Genomic DNA, 13,535 nt, shown 5'->3' with positions numbered 1-13,535 from the left:
TTCCGTCCCTGCCCTTGTTCAGTGGGTTAACGATCCGGCGTTGCCGTGAGCTGTGGTGTAGGTTGCAGACGCGGCTCGGATCCTGCGTTGCTGTGGCTCTGGCGTAGGCCAGTGGCTACAGCTCCGATTCGACCCCTAGCCTGGGAATCTCCATATGCCGCGGGAGCGGCCCAAAGAAGTAGCAAAAAGACAAAAAAAAAAAAAAAAGAAAGAAAAGGCAAAGAGACAAAAAGACAAAAAAAAAAAAGAATATTCTCAGTACTTCAGAAATACACCCACCCTTAACCCATGGACCCTTTCCTCTAACATCTTCCCTCTCCCCTGCAAGTAACCATTATCCTAACTCTTATGATAATCATTTCCTAGCCTTTTAAAAATAGTTGCAGCATTTATGAATGATTTTGCTTTTTTTTTGTTTTTGTCTTTTTAGGGCTGCACCCAAGGCATATGGAAGTTCCCAGGCTAGCGGTAGAATTTTAACTGTAGCTGCTGGCCTACACCACAGCCACAGCAATGCCAGATCCAAGTCACACCTGTGACCTACACCACAGCTCACAGCAACGCTGGATCCTTAACCCACTAAGTAAGGCCAGAGATCAAACCCTCGTACTCATGGATTCTAGTGGGGTTTGTTACTGCTAAACCACAATGGTAACCCTGATTTTGCTTGTTTTTGAACTTTATTTAAATATATTTGTGCTGCATATATAGTATCATGTACTTTACTTACTCAGCATGTTTCCAAGGTACATCTATATAATTGCATGCAGTTTCCCTGCTATAAAATCACATAAATAAATATACCACAAGTGATGTACCCATTCTATTGATGATCATGTGGGTTGTTTCCATTTTGCCAAAGATGAACAATGCTAAGAATGTTCTTATGCGTTTGTCCTGGTGTATTTACATACAACTTTCTTTGGGGTATGTTCCTCAGAGCTTGGAATTTTGGATTCATAAAGTATGTGTATTTTCAACTTTACTAGGTATTTTTCGAAGGCAATGCACCAATTCACATCCCATTGGCGTTATGTAAGTGTCCCCAAAGCTCTACAGTTGGTCCTCAGTATTTGTAGGTTCTGCACCTGCAGATTCAACCAACCTTGGATTGAAAATATTTGGGGAAAAAAATTCCATAAAGTTCCAAAAAGCAAAACTTGAATTTGCTATGTGCCAGCAACTATTTCCATAGCATTTATATTATATTAAATCTTATAAGTAATCTAGAGATGAATTAAAGTAGGAGGATGTACATAAGTTATATGCAAATACTATGCCATTTCTACACAAGGAGCTTGAGAATCTGCAGATTCTGGTGTCCACAAAGGGCCCTGGAATCATTCCCCTGAGGGTATTGAGGGACAACTGTACTTTCTTTTCAGTACTTGGTACTATCAACTTGTGAATAGTATCTCAAATTTTTTTTTTTTTTTTGGCTGCACTCATAGCACACAGAAGTTCCTAGGCCAGGGATTGAACCTACACCACAGCAAGTGACCCAGGCTCCTGAAGTGACACCACCAGATACTTAACCCACTGTGCCACAAGAGAACTCCTCAGTTTGATTTTAACTTCCATTTCCTTGATTACTAATGAGATTGAGCACGTTTTCACTATTTATTAGTCATGTGGATTCTTCTCTAGTGGAGTACCAATTAAAGTGTTTTCTCAGTTTTCTACTGTGTTATCTCCTTGCTTGCTTGGAGAAATTCTATACATATTTTGGATATCATTTGTTTGTTGTATGTATTGGAAATCTCCTACTCCAGGGCTTATCTTTTTACTCCCTATGAATGTAGGTCATTTTTTAAAACCTGTTTTTAATGGAAAAACTGATTACCTAGTTTCTGTAAGAAATGTGTTTAACAAAATAGTTAAAATCCTTGGTTTAAGATTTCCTTCAGATGTTAAAAATCTACATATTTGGAGAAGCAAGGAAGAAAGTTAAAAGTAAGGAAATACCTTAAATTTTTAGGACTAGTTTCTGATTCTAAAACTAGTATCATTGCATTTGATATTACTGACTACTTCAGAATTTAAAATAATGTTCCTTTTGTGAATTACCACATTTACCGTATTTTTTTCCTAAGCCTGAGTGAAATAACTGCTTCATTAAAAAATTGGAAAAATAATGAACATGTACGTTACTACTTAAAAGTCATATTTCATGTTATGAGATAACGTTACTCATCTAGCCACCATAAAAGGAAATGAACCCTAGGAAATCCTTGGCGCCAACACTGCTGCCATTCTTCTAGTCTCAACATTGATTTTGTAGTGATCTATGACTCACTTTCTCATCCCTCCTAAAGGCACTATCTATTAACCCTTCCTATTTAAAAAACAAAGCCAGTACAGTTGAGTCTAGATTTTTCCCCTGAAACATAAATTTAAATCTTATTCCAGACGCCTTTATACCCAACAGCCATGATCTTCTCCATGGTCTTTGCTTCTTTTTATAAAATATGTGTCTGTTGCAGGGGGGTGGGTGGAGAGGATGTAAGTAACAGAAATCTTTTTAAGTCTTTCCTATTGTGTCAGTACAATATAAGAATTGTGCTGTTCCTCTCAGAAGAGAAAGGAAGCATGTGGATGAGACTGTATTAGAGCTATAGGATTTCTCATTCCAAACAACAGGCAAAGTTATAAGAGGAAGGGAGTTACAAATGTTTCCTGAGATGTGTTCTTAGCATACCACATTTCAATTCAATGTATTTATTTCCACAGAAACTTTGTTATAAATAGTATTATATATAATATTATATCCATATTTGTGAAACTGAGATACTCATGGTAGGGAGGGTAGGTTACAGAAAACAAGAGAATAAACATTATAGAAACTTACTTTGGTCTGCCTTAATGGTTCATAATTAAATGGTTGCATTAAAACAAGCATGAAGACATAACATAGGGTAGAATTCTTTAAAAAATTCCAAGCCTTCAAATTTCAAGTTCCCTACTGAGGTAACTTCAAGCTCTATACCTCGGACCTTCTCTGAGGCTAGAGGTACTTCAATAAAAATCTGTGTCATTGAAGCTTCTGTTGTGGCTCAGTGGTAATGAACCCAACTAGTAATCATGAGGGCATGGGTTTGATCCCTGGCATGGTTCAGTGGGTTAAGGATCCAGCATTGCCATGAGCTGTGGTGTATATCAAAGATGCGGCTAGGATCCTGTGTTGCTGTGGTGGAGGCTGGCAGGTGTAGCTCCGATTTGACCCCTAGCCTGGGAACTTCCTTATGCACAGGTGCGGCCCTAAAAAGAAAAAGACAAAAAAAAAGAAAGAAAAAGAAGAAATCTGTGTCATTAACACATTCACACATTCTTTATAGAAAGAGGTAAGTGGGAGATATGGCCTTTAGGTATAAAGAGGAATGAAATCAGTGAGTTGAAATGATTTTCATGTTTAGGAAAAAAAAAGGTTTTTGTGGGTGGCCTATAAACCTAGTTAAGCTATATACAATATGTAACAGTTTTTATATGAGAAACTGCTTTTTATAATTCTGTGTGTAAATCATGTGTATTTACTTTTTTTAATTTTATTTTTAAAGGCCACATTTGTGGCATATGGTTGTTCCCAGGCTAGGGGTCGAATTGGAACTGCAATACTGGTCTAAGCCACAGCCATGACAATGCCAGATCTGAGCCACATGTATGACCTACACTGCAGCTTGTGGCAAGGCTGGATCCTTAATCCACTGAGTGAGGCCAGGGATTGAACCTGCATCCTCACAGACAGTATGTCAGGTTCTTAACCCACAGAGCCAAAAGGGAACTCCTGTATTTACATTTTTAAAGTTGCATACAATTTGTTTGAACAATTCCACTTCCAGGAATTTACCCAAAGGAAATAATAATACACTAGCAAAGAGTTATGTATAAAAATGTTCATAGTATTATTTCTAATAATAAAAAATTAGAAATAGTCTAAATGCCCAATAAAAGCTATCTGGTTAAGTACAAAGATACAGTTAGATACTCCGCAGCCACTAAAATTCTATCATAAGAGGAGTTCCCATTGTGACTCAGCAATAACAAACTTGACTAGTATCCATGAGGACGTGGGTTCAAGCCCTGGCCTTGTTCAGTGGGTTAAGAATCTGGTGTTGCTGTGAGCTGTGGTGTATGTCACAGGTGTGGCTTGGAACTGGCATCGCCGTGGCTGTGGCATGATCCAGCAGCTGCAGCTCCAATTCGACACCTAGCCTGGGAACTCCCATATGCCATGGGTGAGACGCTAAAAAGAAAAATAAAAAACAAAATTTCTTTTAAACTTTAAAAAATTTTAAAAAGAATTGGAAGAATAAGTCAAAATGTTCATAGTGTTTATCTTTGCAGTAGCACTATCCCTTTTTTCTTTTCTCTACCTTGTGTATTTGCTTTCCCAAATGTTCTATAGTAAATATACAATTTACAATTACAAAAGAATCAAATTAAATATGCAGGAGTTTATATATATGCACAAAGAACTTCTGTTTCTCAATTTGTTCTATGACAAAATGTCACAGGAAAAAATAGAAAAACTAAATATTTTCCCCTTGTATTTATAAACTTTTTCTTTCTTTTTATTTTTTTTTAATTTTTTTGCTTTTTTAGGGCTGCACCCACAGCATATGGAGGCTCCCAAGCTAAGGGTTCAATCTGAGCTACAGCTGCCAGCCTACACCACAGCCATAGCAACGCACCAGATCCGAGCCACATCTGCAACCTACACCACAGCTAATGGCAACACTGGATCCTTAACCCACTGAGCGAGGCCAGGGATCAAATCCGCAACCCCATGGTTCCTAGTCAGATTCATTTCCGCTGCACCACGATGGGAACTCCACTTTTGCTTACTGTAGTCAAAATTACATTCCTCAAGATAATACTGAATACAGAACAAGGAGATATTATCTCTCACCTACCAGAATGACACAGATCAAAATGAATGAGATCAGTGGGTCCAAAGTAATGACAATGCATGCACTACTAGTATAAATCTAAGCTGAACAATCCTTCTGGAAGGACGATTTTACAATCTGTATTTTTTTAAAAAAAAGACCCTAAAATTGTGAATACCTTTTAACCAATCAATTATATTTCTAGGAATTTATTTTAAGGAAATAATTTAGAAGTCTGCAAGACATAAATACTAAGCTATTCTTAGCAAATACATTTGCAATTGTGAAAGGTGAAAACAATCCTAATGTGTATCAATAGTGGGCTACTATTAAGAATTATGCTACAGACCTAATATTTTCTGATTTTGTATCTCACATAGTAAAAAAATTAGACAATAAAATAGTCTTTGAATGATTCCATTTTTAGATTTTTTTAAAAAAATGAGAATGTACAGGGGAGTTTCCATCGTGGCTCAGGCAGTTAACGAATCTGACTAGCATCCATGAGGACGCAAGTTCGATCCCTGGCCTTGCTCAGGGTTAAGGATCTGGCATTGTTGTGGCTGTGGTGTAGGTTGGCAGCTGTAGCTCCGACTGGACCCCTAGCTTGGGAAGCTCCATGTGCCATGAGTGTGGCCCTAAAAAGACAGAAAAAAAAAAAAGATGTGACTGTACATATTGATGAAGAAAATGTTAGATGATTTCAAACCAGGGTTCACCACCATAAATGGAATTACAAATGATCTTTAGTGTCTTCTTTATAACTTTTTGTACTATAATGAGCACACACAATTTTTAAAATCAGAAAGAATGATTTTTAGGTATACTAAACTGAACCAGCCTGATTAATCAAATAAAATTAGCTTTGGTGTTAGCTGAGATGTCAGCAAAGATCGTGTAATTATGACTGAGCCCCATTTGCCGCTACCTCCTCTCTTTGCTTCTGCCTTCTCAACCATTATTTAAAAGTGTTTTCCTTTTTTTTTTTTTGGTCTCTTCTAGGGCCACACCCATGGCATATGGAGGTTCCCAGGCTAGGGGTCTAATCTGAGCTGTAGCTGCCGGCCTACGCCAGAGCCACAGCAACTCAGGATCCGAGCCTTGTCTGCGACCTACACCACAGCTCACGGCAACGCTGGATCCTTAACCCACTAAGCAAGGCCAGGGATCGAACCCGAAACCTCATGGTTCCTAGTCGGATTCATTAACCACTGCGCCATGATGGGAACTCCCTAAAAGTATTTTCATCTCTAATCACCACAGAGGCTTACTGTATTCATGGATAGAGAAAAATACCGCCAAAAGAAGTATAATTTATAAAATAAATAATGTTGAAGAAAATTTCAATTCTATTTGAGTCAGTATGCCCCAACATCACTTTACAGTATAACTTCCTGTGATGATGAAGAGGTTCTATTATCTGTGCTGTCCATACAACAGACAGTAGGTCTGTCTAATGTGCTGCCCAATATGACATATTTGGCTACTGAGCACTTGAAATGTGGCTAGAACGACTGAGGAACCAAATTTTAAATTTATAACATTTTAATTTTAATAACCACATATGGCTACTACCATATTGGACAGAACTGCCCTAGTACATATACTGTGGTTGATACAAAATATACATATATAAGGATCCAAGAAAAATATGACTTCTACTTAAGACATGACACTGCAGTACATTTTTTCAAGACTAATGAAATCATAATTTTGTGGATTACAGACTGCTTTTTAAAAAATTACATAGTCTTTTAAGCAATCATCATTCTTTACCTAGGAAATAAGTACCCAATTCTCGAAAGCCTTTTTTTTTTTTTTTGCTTTTTAGGGCACCTGAGATATACGGAAGTTCCTAGGCTAGGGGTCAAATCAGAACTGCAGCTGCCACCCTACACCACAGCCACAGCAACGCAGGATCTGAGCCATATCTGCAACCTACACTGCACTTAGGGAAATGCTAGATCCTTAACCCACTGAGCAACGCCAGGGATCAAAGTGGCATTCTAGTGGGATTCCAGTTGAGTTCATTTCCACTGAGCCACAATGGGAACTTCCAGAAAGCCTTAATTCTTACGGCTTCAATAGGATTTCGCTACCTTGGCTCACCCACCACTTCTCAATTTGTTTTCTTTTTTCTTAGTCTCCCCATTTGACTTCAACCACAGGTTTTTTCCCCAAAGCTGAATTCATGGTTTCATTTTTGGACATTTCATTCTGAAAAGATTTCTTTTTTTTTCTTTTGTCTTTTTAGGGTTGTACCTACAGCATATGGAGGTTCCCAGGCTAGGGGTCTAATTGGAGCTATAGCCGCTGGCCTACACCACAGCCACAGCAACACCAAATCTGAGCTGCGTCTATGACCTGCACCACAGCTCACGGCAATGCTGGATCCTTAACCCACTGAGCAAGGCCAGGGATCGAACCCACAACCTCATGGTTCCTAGTTGGATTCATTTCCGCTGAGCCATGACAGGAACTCCCAGAAAAGATTTCTTACACCTCTGACTATAAACCTATTTGCCTTCTGTGAAACAGCACCACCTTGCTATATAACACATCATTTAATCTCTCTGAGACTGCTTCTCATTTGTAAAACAACTAAAATGGTTACTTCTGCTTCCTTTGGCTTTAGAAGTCTCTGAATTCTGGTATAATTATGAAACTTTGTTTTTTTCTCAGGCTGATTCCTCTTCCTGCCTTTTTATTTATTATTTATAATTTTTTAAAATTTTTGGCCACGCCTGTGTATACAAAGGTTTCCAGGCCAGGGATCAAACTCAAGCCACAGCTGTAACCAGAGCCACAGCTGTGACAATGCCAAGTCCTTAAACCCTAAGCAATGGGAGAATCCCCGCTTTTTGCCTTTTTAAATGCTGGTGTACCCCATGGTTGTCTGTGATAAGCTTTTCCTCTTTCCACACTCTTTCTCCAAGAATCTCATAACTGTTCATGATGACTCTCAATTAATTCTGCAGTCCTAACTTCACTGTTAGAGTTCCAGATTTGCATTTCTATTTGCTGCACACAATGAACTAGATGTGCTATCAGCCCCGTAAAGGTATCAGGAAATTGTGTACCAAACTTTGTCAGTATGGCTTAGAGATCAAAAACAGGAGTTTTAGGCTCAGATGTATCTGAATTTGAATCCTAGCTCTGTCATTTATTAGCATTACCTTGATCAGATTAGTCTTGTCTCCACTTTTTCACATGTAAAACGGGGTTAAAAATAGTACTTGCAATTCAAATGGTTATTGTGTGTCCATTTATATATATATATATATATATAACAGTATAATATTTGGAATATGCTAACAGTTCAATAAATGTTAGCTACTGGTATCATCAGGAGCATTACCATCTTCCTAGTCCTCTAGGTTTAATGGCTCGGTCATCCGATGCATTGTCTCTTTAAAAAGAAATAAATTCAGTCAGCACTTGTACATTTTTATTTTCCAATATGACCTCTGTTTTTTATTCCTGGATTGTTATTGCAGTCTCCCAATAAGATTACTGATTTTTTTATACTTAGAGGTTAGTCTCTTATTTTTCTTTCCACTATATTACCTAGCATAATGCCTTACACATAAAAGTTTTGCTACTATTAGACAATTCAAATAATCTTTACATCTACTTATTCTCCACTAGATAGATTCCCTTGAGTTCTTCGAGGACAGGGAGTGTCTTGGTCCTCCATGTATATCTGCTGAATGAATGACTGTGATTTAGTCTTCTTATTTCCAAACCTATCATCAATCTAGCTGCCTTAAAGGCAAAAGGTAGCTCTTACATTCTTTAATCCAACTATTTATTCTGACCTAACTGACCTCTCCACAACTTCATCAAAAGCAGTCTCACTATAATAGTCAGAACTCTTACATCGTGTCAAGAAGTCTACTCAAATTAAGCAGGCAAGGGAATTTATTAGCTTGCATAATTTGAAAGTCCAAGGAGGAGTTCCTGTCGTGGGGCAGTGGTTAATGAATCCAACTAGGAACGATGAAGTTGTGGGTTCCATCCCTGGACTTGCTCTGTGGGTTGAGGATCTGGCATTGCCGTGAGCTGTGGTGTAGGTCGCAGATGCGGCTCGGATCCCGAGTTGCTGTGGCTCTGGCATAGGCTGGTGGCTACACCTCTGATTCAACCCCTAGCCTGGGAACCTCCATATGCGGTGGGAGCGGCCCTAGAAAAGGCAAAAAAAAGACAAAAAAAACCCAAAAAACCAAGAAAGTCCAAGGATACCACTAACTTAAGGCATGGCTACTGATCCAAAGGTTCAAACATTATCATTCAAACTTGGCGTCACTCTTTCTATCTTTTGGCTCTGCTTTCATTTATTGGCAAACTTCAGGCTCACATTTTATTATCTCAGCAACCCCAGGGTTCAAAGCATGCCTCTTTCTCAACAGTTCCAATAAAAACTTCAGAATTAACACTCTTGCGTGCTTAATGGAAAATATGTCCATCTATGAACCCATCACTATTGCCAAAGGGATGGACTACACTGACTGGCAAGCCTGAGTAATGTGCACACACTTCTGTTGTCCACTGCCCAGAATGGCTTTCCTTCTCATTTCTGCCTCCCTAAATCCAAGTTAAAACCGTTCTGCCCTAAAAAGTTTCCCCTGATTTAAGATCTTTGTTGTCCACTGAATTAAGTAACTTATTCCCAAATAAATATTTCTGTTTTACTAAAGATCTACCTTTTAAACAAACAGGAAGGAAAGTCTCAGGAAAATGTTGCATGATGAATTTTATTTTATTTTGCTTTTTAGAACCTCGCCTGCAGCACACGGAGGTTCCCAGGCTAGGAGTCGAATCAGAGCTGCAGCTGCCAGCCTATGCCACAGCCACAGCAATGCCAGATCTGAGCCACGTCTGCAACCTACACCACAGCTCACAGCAATGCCAGATCTTTAACCCACTGAGCAAGGCCAGGGATTGAACCCACAACCTCATGGATACTGGTCAGCTTCACTACTGATGAGCCACAACAGGAACTCCAAAGAATTTTAATCATGTCAAGTTATAAACAGTATAGGTAATATGTGCTGTTTCTTAAAATGTAAAGACAGCAGCTCTACCAGATAAAGTCTATACATTAAGAAAGAACAGACTGCGTGGCAGTTTTGATAAATATAGCACTCATAATTTTCTTGGCTTTAAATTTTCTATAGGGTCTGAACAAAACATTTTAGCTAACATAAGGTGGGTCTGAATTCAAAGTACCCTGTGAAACAAGTAGATGATGGTTTTAGTGTTACCTCAAACAGGATCTGAATCAGGCTCAAGTCCTGGCTAATACCACTTTCCTTGGCCTTTAGCTACAGGTGTTTGAGCAAACTCTCCAAACTTGGTTTCACTATCTGTAAAAGCAGTAATGGTAATACCTATCTGTACCTAAGGAGGCTGTGTGGTATAGTGCAGAGAAGAGTAATAAGATGGACCCAGGCTGAAAGTCTACCACTAGTACTATTTATATGACTCTGAGTGATTTCTCATCTGTAAGTTCTGAGTGATTCCTCATATGCAAATTTGGGATAATAATTTTTTTTTCTTTTTTGGCCTCCCTGGCACGTGATGTTGCCCAGCCAGGGATTAGATCTGATGCACAGTTGCAGGGATGGAACCTGCGTCCTGACACTGTAGAGACAACGATACCACAAGGACACCAATCCCGGTGCGGTGCACCACAGCAGAAACTCCAGGATAATAATATTTAATCCACTGATTGTTAAGCATTTAGAAAGGCAATGTATTTTAAAACACCTATGATAATGAATAGGAAACAGTGAAAACTCAATAATGTTATCCACAAAAAATTAGACATTTAAAATAATTCAGAGACTAATTCACTATTTTTGTACTTAGCAAGGATTGCCAAAGGTTACTTATACTTAATAAGTGATATTTCTAACATGTCAGAAATGAATCTAGTCTAGTAGGTTATAAAGCACCTTGTAAACTTCTTCTCTTTACACTTTTTGACCAGATAAAATGTTAACCAACAAAAAATTTGGTTTATGAAGAAACTTAATATTAAAGTAATAAAATAAGTGTAGATATTAATGAATTAAAAATTCAGAGCATGGTAAGGGAAAAACTCATTGGGATTACTTATTCTTCTGTATAAATGCCCTTGGGTTTTGTCGGTTAATAAAGTATTTCTTAAAGGCAAAACACATTGTTCCTATTAGAACTATTTAAAAGCAGGTAAGATAATGAGCTAGATAAACTCCTGTAATCACCTTGTTCTTTAACTTCAGGCTTAATGTAGTAATACTGAAATGACACCAATAAGAAATCACTACTCCATCCATCTCCTGAACAGAATCATGAAATCTGGGGTATGAATGACAATTTTAGATGTTTACTATCAGAACATATGTAAAAGCCAAGTGGCTGTTCATATTTAGGTCAGCAGGAAAGTTTAATTTTAATGTCATTCACTAAAAAATACAAAGTATATTCAGTACAACTGTTTTCAAGAAGAGATTATAAACAAGTAGGCATCTCATTTTTTCAATTTTACACGAGGAAAAATTTATTTGGAAAGAATAGTTTCTTGAAGTAGTTTAACAGTTGTTTATTTTTCTAACATGAGTCAGTTATGTGTAATACTTATCAATCTTAATGAGTGCACAAACATAGGAAAGGTTAAAACACAAAGTTCTACACATTCTCTGGTTGCAAAAACATATGAAAATAATTACATCATACCATACTATAAGTAAGGGGCTTTTTTTCTCCTTTATATTGATTCCCTTTTTAATCTACTCTCTGAGGAAGCTATATTTTAAACACAAGAGAAACATTATGTTGAACACCTCAGTCACCAGAGATTGTTCTCTACAACCAAGAAAACCAGATAATACTTGATTTATTATCTTTTCTGTGTTCAAAAATAAGTATACGGTAAAGTACTGGGGGGGGAGGGGGTAAAAAGCATTAAATACAGAAACGGTAGGCAACCTATGTATCTTTTCTAAACAGTTTTCTTCCTTCAACTTTTCTGGAGGCCGCATGAGGAGAGAGGAAAAGAGTGCGTATCTGAAGGTGGGCTCTAGTTATTTTCACAAGTACACTGGGTAAGTCAGCTAGATGAAGGGGAAGGAGAAAAAAATTAAAGCGTTCGGGTTCACACTAAAAACACAACTCATAAAAAGAGGCCAGTGCTGAGAGTCATGCCCCCCTGACAATGCAGTGACCAATGCTATTCTGACCTATCATGAGCGCGCTACAATCCCAAATCTTAGCAAAGTCAATCTGGCATCCCAAATTCGAAAGGGCCTGAAGAATCCCGGCGGAGCAAGGGTCTAGCTCAGCAGTGGCAGAAGTTAATTTTCTAGGAGAGTAAGACTACCCGGCAGTCCCCTACGGTGCTCTTCTCCCCCGGGGGAGGGGGTGTTACTGTCCGCCTGGCCCCAAGCTCGGGGTCTGGCCCGCAGGCCCCGGGGCTGGGTGGGTGGGGGCCGCCAGCTTCTCCCCGTTGCTCGAGTCCCGACTCGAAGCTACAGGACCAGTTGCTGTAACCACTCGCGATTTCCCCCCCATAGGCTGGGGCCGCCTCTGGCCATGCCCCGGGCCTCCTGTAGGCAGGGATGACCCCCGCCCCACTCACCCGCACGGGTGGTGTCCGTCAGGTCGTGGTTGGCCGCTCCCCGGGGAAACTCCCTCAGTTTCCGGCCGCTCAGGCTCAGCACCCCGGTTACCGCCGCCTCCTCCAGCGCTCGGTCGAGGGAGCGGCTCCACGAGCCCGGGCCGGGACCAGGGCCTGTGCCGGAGTTTGGGCCGCAGTTAACAACGGAGAGGTTACCTCCCGACGTTCCCGGGCCAGAGTACTCTGCAGCCGTGGCCACAGCCACCAACCCTGCGGCCGCCATTTCCTAGCCGACAACTCTCTGGCCCGCCCGCGCAGCGCATGCGCGGCCAGATGATGGGTGGGCGGGGAAAGGGGCTTGCAGACCCCGGACGGGTCCCTTGATGGGCTGGGCTGCAGGGCCCCTCCGCTAACCCCGGCGCTAGCCCCCGCCCACTTGAGGTTTCCAGGCGAAATTAAAACGGAACTCACAAATCGGGAGCGGCGCCCTGCTCTAGTCCCAGTAACCTATCCGACAAGCCTCTACAAAAATACTTTTCAGACCACGCTCCTCACCAAAACTTCTCCACCGTCCTCCTTCAGTACTAGATTAAACATTAGGGCTCAATACCGTTGGTGCCAGAAATTTGGGTGGTGAGATGAGAAACATTTCCTGACTCCTGTCATTCTATAAGCCAAATGATCTCAATGGAGACTTGCAGATTTATTAACTATTATTGCCCGAGAGGAAAAGAAATGTTAACCTGGCTCTCAAATGTCATAATTCTCACTGAAAGGGACGTATAGATATTTTAGGCCTTTCCTTTTACGAAATAGTTTAACGAAAATAAGCACCTTAAATAGTATCTGTCCCTTAGGCAAGATTGTTGAATAAAGCTGGGTGAGAGGTATTAAAGTCCAAATTTTTGGTCTGGAACCAAAATTGAGAAATATAAAATGATCTGGCCATAATCTACACGTGGGGCTTAGAGACAATTTTAAGAAATAGTAAAAAAAAAAAAAAGTTACTGAAAAAGTAGAAAATACTACATTTTAAACCAATTAGAGCT

At 39.7% G+C, this 13,535-nt stretch overlaps 1 protein-coding gene across 12 annotated transcripts in view; it reads right to left on the bottom strand.

The window, feature by feature from the left end:
• LRCH3 (leucine rich repeats and calponin homology domain containing 3) overlaps positions 1-12,886 on the bottom strand; it is a 133,559-nt gene extending 120,673 nt beyond the window's left edge. For 2 of the 12 annotated variants that reach the window (XM_047790223.1, XM_047790232.1), the window contains exon 1: positions 12,508-12,883. In XM_047790223.1, coding sequence (XP_047646179.1) covers positions 12,508-12,769 — 262 coding nt within the window. In that variant the 5' untranslated portion in view covers positions 12,770-12,883. Of the gene's footprint in view, positions 1-12,507 lie in introns of all 12 variants that reach the window. The other 10 variants (XM_047790248.1, XM_047790239.1, XM_047790265.1 and 7 more) reach the window with 9 other exon arrangements.
• Positions 12,887-13,535: the final 649 nt, after the last annotated feature.

The sequence above is a fragment of the Phacochoerus africanus genome, chromosome 1 (genome assembly GCF_016906955.1).
Source record: "Phacochoerus africanus isolate WHEZ1 chromosome 1, ROS_Pafr_v1, whole genome shotgun sequence".
In the NCBI taxonomy this organism is placed as follows: Eukaryota; Metazoa; Chordata; class Mammalia; order Artiodactyla; family Suidae; genus Phacochoerus; species Phacochoerus africanus.
This window is presented reverse-complemented; position numbering and strand designations above follow the sequence as displayed.